The 17,579-nt window shown below is 53.2% G+C and overlaps 1 protein-coding gene across 4 annotated transcripts in view; it reads left to right on the top strand.

Moving 5' to 3' along the window:
- Positions 1-15,731, top strand: part of PPP1R1A (protein phosphatase 1 regulatory inhibitor subunit 1A) — a 71,008-nt gene extending 55,277 nt beyond the window's left edge. The window contains exons 4-7 of one of the 4 annotated variants that reach the window (XM_074935775.1): positions 1,174-1,237; positions 6,950-7,156; positions 13,396-13,497; positions 14,767-14,901. In XM_074935775.1, coding sequence (XP_074791876.1) covers positions 1,174-1,237; positions 6,950-7,156; positions 13,396-13,497; positions 14,767-14,789 — 396 coding nt within the window. In that variant the 3' untranslated portion in view covers positions 14,790-14,901. Of the gene's footprint in view, positions 1-1,173; positions 1,238-6,949; positions 7,157-13,395; positions 13,524-14,766; positions 14,905-14,939 lie in introns of those variants that run through there. The other 3 variants (XM_074935774.1, XM_074935773.1, XM_074935776.1) reach the window with 3 other exon arrangements.
- Positions 15,732-17,579: the final 1,848 nt, after the last annotated feature.

Raw genomic sequence — 17,579 nt, forward strand, 5'->3', positions numbered from 1 at the left:
ACATCCTCCTCTGGTGGGTTGGAAGGGGCTGGCAGTCCTGCACATGGGCGCCCGTCAGGGGAGCCCTGCGTGGTAGGACTCCGCATGCCTTGCATTTTCTAGCAGGAACATGCCTGAGTCTCACGTTCCTGGTCAGCCCAGAGCAGCAGGGCAGAGCGGTTCTGTCAGTCGGGTCAGCCTAGCCTGATCCCTGGGCCCAGCGGGCCACGAGGCTGCCATTCTTGGAGAAGAGTGGTGTAGGGAGTGCAGACGAGGAGAGGCCATTGGGCTGCTCCCAGGATCCAGCTCCCCCGGGCGACTCCAGACCTGAGCTAGCAGGCAGGAGAGACTGTGTGCGGGAGCAGGGGCAGGGGTAAAGGAAGTGTGGGAGTCTGCGTGTGGTGTGTGAATGCGCATGTGCCTAGCTGTGGGGAAGTGGTATGTGGGGTGGGTGGGAGAGGCTCTCTGGGGGTGAGGGGTGGGCAAGTGGGGGCTGGGGATGGGTGAGGGCCGTAGAAGCAGACAGACTGCGTGCACGGGTGTCGGGAAGGAATCTCGGTTCTCTCTGAGCTCCAGGAAGGATTTCTAGGAAATCTGTAACCAGTCCCCCGTACGTCCCAGCTGTGACAGTGACATGAGCCACGCCCAGGAGGTACCCCCGTCAGCCCCCAGTCCTAACTGCAGGCAGCCCCCAGCCCTGCCAGCCACTCCACAGGCTCCCTCACCAAAGGGAGCTCTTCCAAAGGGGCACGGGGGGGAGTGAGACTGCATGTGCACCTCTGTGTGCAGTGGGTTGTGGGGTGTCTGGGGGTGCCCTTGGGGATGGAGGAGGGGGACGTACGGGATACCAGCGCTGCACTTGAGTTATTGTAATCAGCCGATGTCTGGGGCCCCTTAGCTATAGCAGGGCTGCCAGCCGGTCATTGCTCCATTGGGATCCAGGTGGTGAGACCTCACTGCCCGCACACCCCTCTCCCTGTGCCCCCCTCTGAGGCTGAACATGAGAATGTGGGCAGGTCCCAGCAGGCATTGCTGCATCTTGACCAAAAGCACCCTGGGACCTGTGCTGTGGCGGGCGGGGGGGTGGGGGCAGTGTGCCCTGTTCTGTGCCTGCTGGATGCCAGCCCCACTCCCCAGCAAACTACCAACGCCGTGCAGTATCCTACTGTGACCTGGCCTTCCCTCTCTTTGCAGCCGGGTCTGTCCATGTCTCCCAGACAGAGGAAGAAGGTCCCCCGCACGACCCCCACCATGAAAGGTACCGTGGCATGCCCTCCGCTTCACGCTGCTGTTGGGAGGCACAAGGACATGCAGCGGGCACATCTCACGCCCAGTTCTCTCTGGGAAAGGCTTCTGTTTTCTCCTGCTTCCTTCATCCGCCCGGTCTTCCATCTGACATTCCCTCCCTCTCCCTCTGAGCCTTGCTCCATTTCCCTGCCAGCTGCCTCTTTTGTCCTCCCCAGTCTTGTCCCATGTTCTGGCACTAGGGGCCTCTGGAGAGACTCTCTGAGCTGGGGGAGCAGAGGGTAGGCGCTTGGACTGCAGTATTCATTCTGCACACGGCGAAAGAACAGCTCGGTTCCCCTCCTGACATTTACCAACCAGCGAGCAGTTGGCGTTATATAATGCAGGGGGCTCCTGCCCATTTCACTCCAGGCTGCTGTTCTGTCCACAGGCCAGCGTGCCTTCCCCCATTCTAAAGACGGGGTCACCTGCAAGTCTGGGAAGTGGCTGTGGGTTTGGGTATCCAGGGCATCGCACATCCCCGCCAGCTTGAGGGGTGTGGAGCTGTGAGTTGGGCACGGACCCATTTCAAACGCTTCGTAATCACACTGGGTTGCTGAACTGAGCAGCCACGTGGCTTGACGGTGTGTCCCAGTTCCACTCCGCGGTTGACGATGCAGCAGCTGACATGTCTGTGGAGTTATTTTTAAATGAATAATTGTGTTGCTAGCAGTATAAGAAAAGAAGGCAGTGAGCTAAGTATGTGCTCTGAACTTGCAAGGTAAACAGTACTAGGCATAGCCTGATCTCAGATGGGTGACCAAGGGGAGCTCGGGTGCTGCAGGAAGTAGGGTTGGTGATGCCATAGTGGGCGCTCTGCCCTCTAAACCAGTGTTGGTGGCGGGTGCAGATACCCTGGTGTTATTCTTGGGGGGTGAAGCTCTGGAATCTCGCCTCAAACACGGCTACAATAAATCCACCCTCCGGCTTTTGTTCTTCACCTCCTTCCTACATGGTTGTGCCACATTGCAATAAGGCTGTTGAACAGCTGCTGTGCTCCACACCAAAGGTGGCTGCATTTCGATGTGTGGAGGGCGGAGGGGGGTGAACTGATTCCTGTGAGGATCTCCAGGTGAAAGGTGCTGTAGAAAGGATAAGTCAATAAGGGACTTGCAGAGCCTGGAGCCTTCCCTGACTCAGACCCTCCCAGTCCATCCGCAGTGAGCACCTCACCAATTGCAGCCAACGGAGCAGCAGGGGATCTGTATGGCCCCATCTCCACCCCTCTCCACCTGGTCACGGACTTTGCTCCCTTCAGGACCTTGGCTGCTGCAGCTGCCTCCAATGTCCTCCCTGCTGCCTCCCAGCACGTGGGGCCCCAGCCCCTCTTCCATGTCCATCTCAGGACTCGGCTGTCATCTTTGTTTCTAACACCCCCCTGCTTTGCTTCCCTCCCCAGGGGCCCTGGGGTTAGAAGCTCTGTCACTTTTCACCACTCCTCTCCCTCTACTGCCTGCCCTCCCATCACCAGGAATCGGCCTCCTCTGCTCCTTGGCAGGGCCCAGCCAAGCATCTTTTCCACAGCTTTGTCCCTTGCCTCTCTCCACCTAATGCCCTGACCCTCTCATCTTCACCTCTGCTGAAAACCTGGCTGTGCGCTAGGACCCAGAGTGTAGAAAACTGTGTCTGCTGCTGGTTCATCTGTATTCTCCCTGCTCTAGATGCACAGAGATGGTGGAGGAAGGAGGGCACAAGAGACATAACTGGCAGGCAGGAGAAAACGGGAGAGGGAATAACAGAAAGCAGCAGGAGCTGCAGGGAGAGAGAGGAGGAGGAGCCTCTTATGGACCTCTCTAGCACCCCCAGGAGTCTGGACTGATTAACCCCAGCTTCTCAGGGAGTTTCCTGTTTCCCGCTGCTTCCCTGAACCCAATGAGGAGAACCGGCAGTCAACTGAAGTAGTAGGAGCCAGTTAGGCCCTTAAGACGCTGATATCTTCCCTCACTCAGGCCCTGCTACCAGTCTGCTTATTTGTCCCCTTCAATTGAGTGTTGAGAGCCTCTCTAGCTGGCACAGAACAGCAGTCATGAGTGAAAGAAGAAAACGCCGCTCTGGGGCATCATTCAGAAAAAGAAAAGGAGTACTTGTGGCACCTTAGAGACTAACCAATTTATTTGAGCATGAGCTTTCGTGAGCTACAGCTCACTTCATCGGATGCATCCGATGAAGTGAGCTGTAGCTCACGAAAGCTCTTGCTCAAATAAATTTGCTAGTCTCTAAGGTGCCACAAGTACTCCTTTTCTTTTTGCGAATACAGACTAACACGGCTGTTACTCTGAAACCAGAAAAAGAAAGAAAGCAAAGGAAGCTTTTCTATCTAAGCAGGAGGGAGCTCTCCTGAGATACATAGACACAAATGTTCACAGTGAGCCTTCCCGCCCCAGTGAGGATGTGAGTGGTGAGGAGATGCCTGATCTTCCAGTTAGTCAGAGTGCAGGTGACCTGGCAGCTACTGCAGCACCCATATCTCCATCTCAGATGGATGTAACCATGCACGTTCCTAAAGAAAAGTGTAGATCAAAGAAGAGTGTGGTGGAGGCGCAAGAAACAGCTGCTGCGGAGTTTAGTTCCTTAAGTCTAGATGACCCAGGACTGTGGACCCACTTGAGCAGTAGCCTGAGGGACTTCCTTGTACTGCATGGGCCACAGCAAGTAAAAAACTTCATGTTCCCCAAAGACAATGAAAATAGAAGTTTCCATCCAACACATTACTGGCGTGAAATCCCCAATGGTGACATGGCTTATGTACTCAAAAACCCAGAATGCTGCATACTGGTTTTGTTGCAAACTCTTCTTCCAGTCTAATGTTCCAGCCACATTGGGTTCTACAGGAACAAAGGACTGGAAAAATCTGGCTAGAAATCTGGCTTGCCATGAGAAGGCAGCAAATCACCAGAGAGCATTCCATAGGTGGAAAGAGCTTGAGATGAGACTAAGGTTAAAGGCCACCACAGATGATCAGCATCAAGAGAAGATTGCATCAGAGGCTCTTTACTGGCAAAATGTTCTGAAAAGGCTCCTTGCCATTGTGAGAATGCTGCTACCCAAACCCTAGCACTGCGCGGCACTTCAGATCCGCTGTATGTGCCAAACAATGGAAACTTCCTTAGAATTGTGGAGCTGATGGCTGAGTTTGATGCTGTACTCCAGGAGCAACTAAGAAGAGTCACCACCCAAGAAATGTACACACACCACTACCTTGGAAAAACCATTCAAAATGAGATCATACAGTTACTGGCAACAAAAGTCAAATAGAAGATTGTGGCAGCTCTGAAGTCAGCAGATATTACTCTGTTATTCTGGACTCACACCTGACATCGGCCATACGGAACAAATGACTTTAATGGAGCGTTTTGTAACAACAACAGAACCTAGTGACAATGTCCCGGCAGCGGTGACTGTCAGAGCATTTTCTAGAATGTATTGACATTGATGATACTACAGGAGCTGGGATGACAAATGTGCTTCTTAAAAAGCTGGAAGATCCGGGAATGGCGATAGCTGACAGGAGAGCTCAGGGCTACGATAACGGTGCCAACATGAGAGGAAAGGACAGAGGAGAGCAGACACGGATCCGAGACTTAAACCCTCGAGCTTTTTTTGTCCCATGCAGTTCTCGTTCATTGAACTTGGTGGTCAGTGATGCAGCATCAGCTTCTAGTGAGGCTGCTGAATTTTTTAATGTAATTCAAAGCATTTATGTATTTTTCTCTGCATCAACTCATCGATGGCAAATTTTGAAGCAACATCTGGGCACATCCTCTCTGACACTGAAACCACTGGGTGCCACACGATGGGAAAGTCGAGTGAAGGCGATAAAGCCCATCAAACACCAAGTTGGGAAGATAGATGATGCCATAGTTGCCATTATGGAGGATAAGGCTATGACAGGAACTGTTCGTGGGAGAACAGTGGCAGAGGGAAATGGAATCACCAGAAACATACATCACTTCACATTTCTGTGTGGCTTAGTGTTGTGGCATGACAGACTGTTTGAAATAAATGTTGTAAGCAAGAGACTCCAAGGTGTTGACCTTGATATATCTGGAGCAATGCAACAACTGGACAAAGCAAAGCCAGACCTACAGTCTTACCGGTCAGATGGGGGATTTTAAAATGTTCTGAAGCGTGCACAGAAGTTGGTAGAGGAACTTCACACTGAAGCTATTTTCCCACCCATTCAAGAATACAAGAGTCACCGAAGAAGAAGACATTTTGATTAGGAGGCACGGGATAATCCCATAAGAGACCCCAAACAACAATTCAAAATTGAATTATTTAACCAGGTGCTAGATTCTGCAGTGCAGTCAGTTGAAGAACGTTTCCTGCAGCTCAAGGAACACAGCAGTATATTTGGGATGTTGTATGATATTCCCAAACTCCTCACTATACCTGGAGAAGACCAACACCAGCAACGCAGGGCACTAGAGACAGTGTTGACACATGTGCGATATTGATGCGAGTGATTTAGGAGATGAACTGAAAGCCCTTTCAAGATACATTTCAGCAGGATCAACTCCAAAGGCTGTTCTGGACTCTATGAGCACAAATAAGATGACCACCCTCTTTCCAAATGCTTTAGTTGCTCTGCGCATACTTCTAACACTTCCTGTAACAGTTGCCAGTGGAGAACGCAGCTTCTCCAAGCTGAAGTTAATAAAAACACGTCTACGCTCCACAAGGACCCAGGAGAGGCTGGTCGGCCTTGCAACCATCTCAACAGAGCATGAGCTGGCCCAGACTGTGGACCTTCAGCAAGAAGCAGTTCAAATCTTTACAACCAAGAAGGCACGGAAAGCACGACTTTGATTATTCAAACAGATAAAAATGCCAGTGTTTACTATGCAGACAAGAAAAGATACATTTGCTGTTCAGGCGTTTGAAAGTTAAGTGTTACTTAAAATTTTTGAACAAGGCATTTTAAGTTGTTAGTTCTCCTTTATTGGGGTAGGTAGCAGAGCAGTACCATGAGAGGAGTAGAAGAAGAAGAAGGCAGAATTGAGATTTTTCAAAGTTTTGGCCCAAGCGAGGGGGCATGGGGACATCATTTGAGCTCCCCGCCTCAGGTGCCAAAATGTTGTGGGCTGGAGCTGGGCCTCACCCTTCTGTCTCTCCCTCTGCTGAGCTGGGCTGGGCTGGCTGACCCTCTGCGTGTTCTGGGGCACGGTCCCACTGGGGCCTAGACTCCTGGACCATGGAGCTACTGCCACTGTCCTGATAGACAGGACATAGGGGTTAAAACCATCTTGTCATCTCACCCTGCTCACACCAAGTTGCCACCAGGGGATCCGCACCAGGTCTTACCTGGGGCAGCTCAGCGCTAGGAATGGGCACCGAGCCGGGGGAGAGGATCAGCACTGAGAATGGGCAAAGAGTGACTCAGTGCTGGGAATGGGCAAAGAGTGACTTAGTGCTGGGAATGGGTGTGAGGTGACTCAGTGCTGGAGACAAGCCCAGACAGATCAGCACCAGGTCTGACCGGGGTGGCTTAGCACTGGGGGCAGGCCTAGGGACTATCAGGATCAGGTCTGACCTGGAGTGACCCAGCGCTGGTTGTACTGTGGCCCCCATTGGAGAGACACTGGGCATGTGTCCACATGTCTGATTACCCACATGGGCCAGGAGTTCCCCCTTCAGCCCCAAACCCCCGAGCGTTGCTCATCCTTGGCCTCTCTCTCTCCTGCAGAGCTCCAGATGATGGTGGAGCACCACCTGTGCAAGCAGCAGGGGGAGGAGGAGGATGCCAGTGTGGAGAGCCAGGAGCCACACAGCCCCGGATGCTGCCACCACGGTAACACAGCCCCCAGCCACAGCCCCGGGGGGACCTGCCCCCTTGCTCAGGCCAAGGCCAGGCTGGAGTCTCAGGAGGGCAACTGTGCTGGACCAGACAGGAGTGAGTATAACATGGACACGTGGGAAGGATATTAGAGTGCCCCCGGTGATGTCCTCGGTTGGACAGAGTCCTTCCCCGGGCAGTCAGCACCTGCCCCCTCTGTCTGCCCTGCTCTGCGCCAGGCCCATTGCCCCCCTTCTCCGTTGTCTGGCACCTAGTGCCTCACTCGCACCAGAGCAAGGCGGGTGTAACACGCAGCCTGCTGCGCACACGCTGGTGTCATGCCGCTGCCACAAACAGGTCAGCGGGAGCTGAGCCCCGAGGCAGAACCTGCAGCTCATCCGGCCTCCGAGCTCAACCCAGGGCAGGCGGCGGCCTCCGGCTTTGGGGAGTTTGGGGAGGATCCCAGCCTGGCTGCTCTATCCCATGTCTGCTCCCAGTTCCCAGGAAGTTCGGGCCCATGGGTGATTAAATGCGGCAGTGAGCTTTGCTTTGTGTTCCTGGGCCTGCATGTCCCTCTCTGTCTCAGGTACCATCACCGTGGTATCTGGGTGTGTCACCTTCTTGAATGTATTTACCCTCCCAGACCCCTGGGGAGATCGCCAAGGCTATCTGCCCCAGGGTATGGGAGGGGACCTGTAGTTTTACCTCCCCATGAGATACCCCCTCAGCCCCGGCCATGAGGTCAGTTCAGCTGGGACCATCCCCTCCCCTCTGACCCAAGAATTGGAAACCTCCTGTCCTGTACAGCAAAGGGGCATTTACCAGAAATGCCCTCATAAAGCTCACATACAAAGCAAACACTATTCAGCCAGGCTGAGCCCTCAAAGCCCTGGGAAGGAGCCGCTGAGGGAGTGGAAACATAGTGCCTGTTACCCTGACAACAGCTTTCGCTTAGCACCAGGGCTTTAGGTGTGGAAATTCACATGACATATCTCAGTAATAACCTTAGCTCTGACCCACAAGCCCCCAACCTCCTCGTGCCCTGCGCTGGTGCCATGTAGGGCAAACGCCCTTTCCTCTGCCCCCTGCCCCATGCTAGCATCTCCCTGTGGTGCCCCCCACGTCCATGCTTCTCCTGACACCTTCGGTGTGTCCTGCTTCCCCGCCCTGGTGGGCTAAGTGAAGCCACGTCTTCGAGAGGCTGTGGGAACGAGCGGGAGGGCAAAGGCCTTGGGTCCGATAGCGATGAGGAAGGATCTGCAGCAGCAGTGGGAACACTGGCCTCTAGTGGTCACAGGGAAAAGCTGCAGCTATCCGTTGATGCCAACAGCCACTGGACAGGCTGAGTGATGGACCCGGGTCACAAGGCAAGCGGCTCAGGAGTGTCTTGCCCAGATCAGCGCTGTTGGTGAGCACATGGAAGAGCAGCTGGGGCTCTGGGTGTTCCAAGGGGCCATGATGCAGCTGGGGAAAATGCTTTGATCTTTTCCTTCCCTGATGAATCAGTCACTGGAGCAGCATTTTAACAAATTCCTCCAAAACTCTCATCAAATATTTACCATGAAATTCTGTCCTCCTGCTGGCAGCCTGCAAAGCAGGACACACACATCACTGACTCCAGAGCAACTGATGCAGCCAAACGAGAACCAGTTCCCTAGCTTCTCACTCGCTTTCAGATTTTTGCTGCTTCGCCTAAGTGCAGGACAGATGCACAGAACACCACAGACTCTCCTGCGGTTTCTGGGGCAGAGGGGATGCTTCTGGAGTTGGAGACAGAACGCCTGGGTTCTATCCCTGGCTCTGCGTGACTTTGAGCAGATATCATCCCCGCTCTGTGCCTCAGTTTCCCCTTCTGTATTGCAGGGAGATGATCTCTCCTTGCTTGACATGGGGCTGAAAGCGAATATCTGCAAAGGACTTTGAGCTCTGGACAGGGCTCTTTTTCTCTCTCTGTGCTACCCTTACCTAGCTACTCTTCCATCAACAGCATGGCTACCCCATCATGGCATCATCGCTTTAGGGTGGCATGTCCGTTAGCCATTTCATTGTCCCCAGGTTCCCCCATCCTTCAGGGGCATGTGATGGGGAAGCAAACAGACACACAGGCTTTGCAAAGGAGTCTAAATTCAGTTGTTCTTTACTGTAGATAGCACAAGAATTACCCAGAGCTAGACAAATTAACAACACATCTGGACACATTTCCCTGCTTCAGTTTCCTCATCATTGTGGAGCATTCTCTGGACTCCTCAAAGGAGCCCAAATACCTCCTTCTGTGCGTGGCTTCTCCTCCAGATCATGAAGTCTTCTCTTATTCCTGCAGCCAGCTTCCTTCTGCTTCTTGTCTCTTCTCTGTCTGTCTGTCTCTCTCTTTCAAATGGCCAGTGAGAGACCTTTTCTCTTTTCACCCTTTGCCCCCTTTGTCAGATGACCTCCCAATCAGCCGCATCTGGTGTGCCTTGGGCAGCAGCCATCTCTTTGTTCACAGGTGCTCCATTTGAATGGAAAATCATCAAAGTTTAATGACCCTCCTTTGTTAGCCCTGTGCCAGGACATGAATTTCTCCAGTCAACTCCTGTGCATTTTAGTTCCATATGTAGACAAATGGCACCACAGAAGGCAAATAAGCCCAACATTCAAAGTGGAGTCTGCAGTGTGTTACAGATATCCATAAAGTTTCCAAAATCAAACAGAATTCATAAGCTGTACACAGAGAGACAAGGTAAATTATTTTATTGCACCAACTTCTGTTGGTGAGAGAGAAGCTTTCAAGCTGCACAGAGCTCTTCTTCAGGGCTGGGAATGTGCTCAGAGTGTCACAGCTAAATACAAGATGGAACAGATTGTTTAGTAAAAGTAAACACATATTTTAAGGGACTATTCAAGGTGAAGTGACATGGGGTGAAGTCATGGGGAGAAGAACGGGGTGGGAGGCAGCTTGGGTGTGGGGGTTGTTAGTGGGTTACAGATTGTTGTAATCAGCCATAAATCCAGTGTCTCCCTTCAGTCCATGGTATTTAGTGTCTAGCAAAGTTATGAATTTAAGCTCCCAGGTTCATCTTTTGAAGGGGTTGTGCAGGTTTCCTTGGAGGATGAGGACTGAGAGGTCAGGTAGAGAGTGATCATTTTGTACAAAGTGCTCACCCCCAAGTGATGTGGTGTTTTTCTCTTTCATGATTTTCCTGTGTGAGTTTGTTCGAGAGCGTAATGATTGTCTGGTTACACCCAGATCATTGTTACTGTGGCATTTAGTGCACTGGATGAGGTGCCTCACATGTTGTGATAGGCATGTGCTGGGACCTATGGATCTTGAAATGTGTTTTGTGTGGGGTATTGATCATCATAGCAATGAAGATATGTCTACAGGTTTTGCAACTGTTGTTCGGGCAGGGTCTGGTGCCGCTTTGAATTGGTGGATGGGGAGCTTGCTTCTGATGATGAGTTGGGAGAGGCTGAGGGGTTGTGTGAAGGCCAGAAGAAGGCAGGAAAGATTTCTTTCAGGACATGGTTCACATCGAGTTTGGGTTGTAATTGTTTAATGATGCCCCATATGGGTTCTAGTGTGGGATGGGAGGTGACAACTCAGGGTGTGTGGATGGAGGGAGTTTTATTTCCATATTGAAGCAGGTTCTCTTTAGGGTATCTGGGTGGCCCATTCCAGGATGTCATCTACTTCTTTGATGGAGTGTCCTTGTTTGGTGAAGGCAGTTTTAAATACACCACAAAACCAATGATATTCCTGACACACAGCGATGATATTTTCATCCTCTAGACAGATGACCTAAACTCCCTCATAGATTTCCACCACAACTTCAACAACCACCACCCATCCATTAAACTCTCTCTAGAAAACTCCCACACCAGCACCAACTTCCTGGATATCACGCTCTGCTTCAGCAATGGAACCCTACAGGCAACTAAATACTAGCAACCCATAGATCACCACGCTTTGTCTACACTACAAATTACTTTGCTATAACTTCGGAATAATCCACATCCCTGAGCAACGTAAATTACACCGACTTAAGAGCCGGCGTAGACAGTGCTATGTTGGTGGGAGAGCTTCTCCTGCCAACAGAGCTGCCGCCTCTTGTGGGAGGTGGCGTAATTAAGCCAACAGAAGAGCTCTCTCCTATCAGCTTAAAGCGTCTGTGCTTATGCGTCACTGTAAGGGATGTAATGTAGATGTAACCTTACCTTCACAGATGCAATAACCACCCCAAGAAATCTGTTATCTACAGCCAGGCACTCAGATACCAAGAATATGCTCCAAGGAGAAAGTCCGGGATTCACACCTTAACACACTTAAAACTGCCTTTACCAAACATTGTATCAAGTCAATTGCATCATGGAAAACCTGTAGACATATCTACACCGGTAAGATGATCAACGCCCCCCATAACACACCTTTCAAGATCTATGGGTCCTACACAGGCCTATCATAACATGGGGCAGCTCATCCCGTGCACTAAATGCCACAGTAACAATGATGTGGGTGTAACCAGACAATCACTGCACTCTCGAACAAACTCACACAGGAAAATGATAAAAGACAAGAACACCCTATCACCTGTGGGTGAACACTTTTCACAACATGATCACTCTCTATCTGACCTCTCAGTAGGGTTGCCACCTGTTCGGCTTTTACCCAGACACTCTGGTTGTGGGCTTCTGTGTCTGGGTGCCATTTAGGGATGCCAGGTGCCCGGTTTTCAGCTGGAAAGTCTGGTCGAAAAGGGGACCTGACAACCCTAAATGGCACCTTAAAAGTCCAGTTCCCGCAGGGGAGGGGAGTGCCGGGTCATTAACCCACACCAGCCCCTGCTCAACCGTGGCTCCTTGAGACGATCCAACGAGCAATGCGGGGAGGAAGGGAGAGGAGCGAGCGATGGGGGCGGGGCCTTGGGAGAAGCGGTGGGGCACGGGCATGGCCTCGGGAGTCAAGTTACGAGAAATTAGAAAGATGGCAACGCTACCTCTGAGTCCTCATCCTCAAAAGAAACCTGCCCAACCCCTTCAAAAGATGAGTTTAAAGACAAGTCGGAGTTTAAATTCCTAACTTTGCTAGACACTAAAAATCATGGACTGAAGAGAGACACTGGATTTATGGCTTCTGACAACAATCTGTAACCCACTAACCATGCCCCACAGCTGCCTTCCCTGCTATGACTGGAGAGGTGTTAACAGGCCATTTCACCTTGAATGGTCCCTTGAAATGTGTGTTAACTACTTGTGCTAAACAATCTGTTCCACCTGTATTTAAGCTGTGAGTATTTACCCCCTGAGTAAGTTTCCCAACCCCGAAGAAGAGCTCTGTGTGGCTGGAAAGCTTGTCTCTCCTACCAACAGAAATTGGTCCTACAAAAGATATTACCTCCCCTACCTTGTCTCGCTAATATCCTGAGAACAACACTGCATATTAGCTATACACAGACCGCTTCCCTAAATCATCCCACCGGAATTTGGTCCCGGCATTCCTGCTCCCCCATCGGTCACCATTGAGGACTGGACCTGGGATTCAAAAGCACTAAAAGCCTGGGCCCCACTTCAGCTAACAGGCTAATGGCACCTAGTTTGAAGTGGTGGTAGATTTTTATCCTCTTAAATGAATCAGACACTAGAGGGGGGACTCCGAACACTGGGCTGGGGGACTGGGCTGCAGTGGCTCTGACTGGGTACTTGCACCCTCCCTCTGATTCTGAAAAGCCCTATCAGGTCTCTGGAACAAGGGAGCCACTTAGGGCAGCACTGAAGGGCTCCCAGAGCCTATATTAGGGGCTATGCTGGATAGAGGAGGCACAAGCCCCTGGCCCTATGTCTTGGCATCAGTGCCCACCAGGGGGGGAATCTGGCTCAAAGTGCTTTGTGCAGGGCAGCCAAAATCCCTTGCTATTCATGAGAACAGTGTCCAGCCCACATAAAGTCACGTCCCAGTGACCTCCACTCAGTCATGTCTCCATGGCGGCCTCTGTCTGCAAGGGAAGGAGGTGGCACTCTAGGGCAGGGCGAAGATCCCTGGGCAGGGGCAGGGTGAAGATCCCTGGGGCAGGCTGCGTCGGGCACATCCTGCAGGGCGAAGATCCCTGGGGTAGGCCATGTCGGGCACATCCTGCAGGGCAAAGATTCCTGGGGCAGGCCTCGTCGGAAACGTCCTGCAGGGCGAAGATCCCTGGAGCAGGCCATGTCAGGCATATCCTGCAGGGCAAAGATCCCTGGGGCAGGCCATGTCGGGCACATCCTGCAGGGCGAAGATCCCTGAGGCAGGCCACGTTGGGCACATCCTGTGGGGGGTGGGGTTGCACCGTGGGGCAGGCCATGTTGAACCCCGTGCTCATGCTCCTTGGGCCTGTTTTGTGCAGAGGAAGAATCGACAGGAGCTTGTGCAAAAAGCGAAGACAATGGAAGGCCAGGACTGTCCTCAGAGAAGCAGAGTGTGTATATACAACCAACGGACTCCTCAGGCAAGCAGGCTCCTGCAAGTGACTAGGTAGGAACCCATGGGAGGCTAGAGCAGGAATCAGAATCATAGAATCTCAGGGTTGGAAGGGACCTCAGGAGGTATCTAGTCCAACCCCCTGCTTAAAGCAGGACCAATCCCCAACTAAATCTAACCTGAGCAGACCTCAGCTAGAATAGTGCATGGTGCTGCCATATGACAGAGCAGGGAGAGAGAGGGTGTGTTTGGAGATCGATTGATCAACAAACTGATGAGAATGCCAAGAAGAGGACACGGATACTGGGGCTGGCAGGATAGGCAGAGGGGAGAGAAGTTAAAAGCTGCTAGGTCTGGCTTGGCTCTGCCATCACTAGGTGGAGGGTGTGACCAAGTGCCGGGAGCGGCATTGCTCAGGGTGGAACACAGGGGGGAGTGAGGAGGAAAGGGCTAATATTTGGAAAGGGACTGAGCATGAGGAACAGCTTCATGAGCATGGGAATCCCGTGGGCTGTGAGTTTGTGTGCCCAGGGATGTGGTAACAGGTGTGGGGCTCGACTGACCCCTCTGGGCTTGGCTCACAGCTCTCCTGTTGGCTGATGCTCCCGAGTGGCCCATTCATGATGCATGTGGTCACCAGGGCGTGCCGCTGCACTGCCCTACGAGTGTGCCCTGAGAGCCTCGTTTTAAATCCACAAGGTTCTTTTTTGACTCATCTCAGCTGCCCCCGAACTCCGGCTCCATGTGGTGCCCACTCCACACATGCCACCACCACGGTTATCGCTATTGGCCCCCTCCTGGGCAGCCCCAGCAGCCACGCCAAGGAGCAGATGAGCCCTGGAGTCTGAACCTGAGCTCAGGCTGAGTCTTGTTTCTCTCCCTCTGGGCTCTAAGGGGAGGCATTATTTGACTCAGGCTGGACACCTCCCTACCACCCATGGCAGCCTTAACTCTGCCCCTAGTAATGCCACCCTGCCCTCACCCCTTCTGCTCTCAGCTCTGCACTGAATTACCCTGCCAGCACAGCCAGTGGCTGTCCCAACCCTCCCCAATCCCTAGTGCTTGGGGATCATTGTCTGGGGAACAGGCATGTGCACACTGAGGAAAAGGGCAGAGTTAAGGTTACAGGGCATGGCCTGTGGTGTTCAGTAGCCGTGGCCCTGGGAGGGCATGTGCCTGTAGGTGGAGGAGCAGCAGGATGAGCTGGGCGGCAGCTTGGCTTTTTGTTGGATTTCTTTTGTGGGTTTGTAGTGTGGGTCCCAACCCCAATGTTTGTTGTTTTAATACCCTCCTGTAGGTGGCGCTCTGGTCCAGGTGTGAGTGATGTTTCGAGGACAGAGGCAGGGCAACGCGGTGGGGAGGAAGGAAGAAGGAAGATCACTGGGTTCCGGGGCGGGGGGCGGTTAATGATTGTTTTCTAAGATTTCAATGGCTGTTTGGGTGTTTGTGATTTTTTTTTACTGCCCGTAGAGAAGACGCTCTGGAGTGGGACGGTGAAGGCTGAAATCTGGCCCCACCAGCCCTTCCTGGCTCGCGGTGAATGGGGCAGCCTGGCACAAGTGAGGCATTTCACAGCAAACACAATGATCCTGGGCGGGATTGACAGTGCCAGGTGTGGACATGCAATTCCAGGCAGAGTCCAGAGAGGGTGAGATCCCCCCTTGCACAGCCCAGCCCAGGACCTCACACCCTGCATGAGACCAGAGCGGGAGTGTAGGAACGGCTGGGCCTTGTGCCAGGCCACCCCTGGCTCTCCCCTCACCCAGCTGACACGTGGTGAAGCTATGACCTGCCCTGTCCACACTAAGGGTTTGAAGCATGTTGTCAATCATGGTTTAAACACACCTTTGTGCTAGTGTGGACAAGCCCCGAGGAGCGCAGAGCCTAGGGGGACACCCCTTTCTCCCCAGCCACACGGGACACCCCAGTGCTTCCCCCTCACCCTCGGTCTGACCAGGGTCTCTAACCCTACAAGGTTCCTGCCGCCATCAGCCAGGTCCCAGGACAAGTGGGCCAAGCTGGGTCCAGGTTGTGCTGACCCTAGGGCAAGCGTGGGATGTGAGCAGGCAGCGTGCCTTGAGCCTGGCAATGCCGCACATCTGGCTGCCCTTGCCCCTGTCCAGTGGTGCAGGAGGCTGAACCCTGCCCGGTGTGTCTGTCGTCACCTGCACTCAGCCCTCTACAAGCCCCCATCATCACCGCAGCTTTGGCTGTCCAGAGCACCAAGCCTGTCGTGTCAATCAATAAACTGATCTCATGTTAGCACCTGCTGCTCATTGCACCTCTGTGCTGGGGTTGGCGTGTGGGAGGGAACAATAGGCTCTGCCAGATGGGATCAGCCCAGTCTTCCAGCACGAGAGGCTGCAAAGGAAGGGGTAAGAACCCCGCTGGAGCAGACGGATGATCATCTGCGCCCCCCCCCCCAACCCAGTGAAGGTCTCATCCTGCTCTTTAATGGTCAGCGATCGGCTTAGTTCCTGAAGCAGGTTTAATAACCCTTCCCAAAGGTTTGGTCTCATTATTTATTTATAGTAAGTCTGGCTTTTCTTGTGATCCACATAATTGTCCAATCCCACTAGATTCTCGGATTCCAAGGCCAGCAGGGACCACTGTCTCTTGATCTCGGTGACATCCTGTTGCAGGGAGTTCCACAGGCCGAGCACATGCTGGGTAGTGAAATATTTCCTTTAATCGGTTTTGGAATTCCTGCCTTTAGTTCGTGGGCAGGAAAGTGAAGAAAATAAAACCCAGGTAAGCAAAGTCAGGCTCAGAGCTGCAAGAACCACTCCAAGCCACTGTGATCCTGGCAACTGCCCCTTCCCCGGCCTCAGGGGCTGTTTGCAAACACGGGGGGCAAGTGCTCAGTCTTAGAGACTCTCCAGCTCCTCAGCAGATAGATTCCTATTGGGGGTGGGATGCAGGAGGATCTGATGGCCAACTGGGGGCCCCCTCCAGTGCAGAGACTCTGGCTGGGAGGCCTGGAGCCCCCAGCTCAGAGCAGCGTCTCCGCCTGCCACCCCTGCGCACACTCCAGCTTGCTGGCTGGGGGACACTGGGGCCGGCCAGCCTGAGACGGGCTCAAACAGTGAGTGGTGGAGACGCACCAGGCACCTTAGGGGATGAGGCATGGGGCAGTGCAGGAACAACCCCATAGTCCATTGGCTGAGAGGGACAGTCCAGGTACCCCACTGGCTGAGAAGAGACAGCAAGGGTAGCTCATTGGTTAAGAAGGGACAGTGAAGGTAACCCATTGGCTGAGAGGGACAGTGCTGGGAGTTCATTGGCTGAGGTCTTTTATGCCTCATATCTCAAAGTTCCTATAAAGGCCAGTCAGAGCCCATCCCCTGGGCAGCGGGAGCCAGGCCCCCAGAGCCCTGGGCTGGGGGTGATGGTGGGAGGCAGCCCTGGGCAAGGGCGGAGCTAGGCCATGGCTCTGGATTTCAATAGCGCTCAGCCCCAGCAGCCTCCATTGGGAATAACAGGAGGGAGAGCCTCCATTGTTCTCACTCGGGGGGGGGGGGGGGCCTCCATTGTTCTCAGTGGGGGGAGCCTCATTGTTCTCACTAGGGTGGGGGGAGCCTCCATCCCCTGCTGGCGCTGGGGCAAGGGAGTTTGTTGTTACTGTTCTGGGGCTCTCCTGCCACCCCCTCCTCAGCGCTGACCAAGCACAGAAACGCCTCCAGCTCTCAGGGCTCTGCTCTCGGCCCAGCCCTTGCAGCTCAAGGGCATTAATATCCCGAGGGTTCAATGGACAGCAGGCCCTGTCCTGTGTCTTCATCACAGCCAGGAGGCCTTTGGTGCAGCCAGCTCTGAGCTTGGTCCCAGGCCCAGCCAGCGCTGCTGCTGAGGGATTCGGAGAGGAGCAACAGGGGCACCTGCTGGCTGGAGAGGGGAGGCCTGGCCTAGGCAACAATGACACTAGGAAATAGCCAGTTGATCAAAGGCGAAGTCCTGCGATTAACACCCTATGTTATCAGTAGTAAAGATGTGTATCTTGACCCACAGCACCTCCCTCCCCTGCCCTCACCACTAGACCCCATTCCCCTTCCTGGGCTGGGAATAAAGCCAAGGAGTCCTGACTCCCAGCACCTAAGAACAGCCATACCAGGT

Source organism: Natator depressus, chromosome 20 (assembly GCF_965152275.1).
Source record: "Natator depressus isolate rNatDep1 chromosome 20, rNatDep2.hap1, whole genome shotgun sequence".
Classification (NCBI taxonomy): Eukaryota; Metazoa; Chordata; order Testudines; family Cheloniidae; genus Natator; species Natator depressus.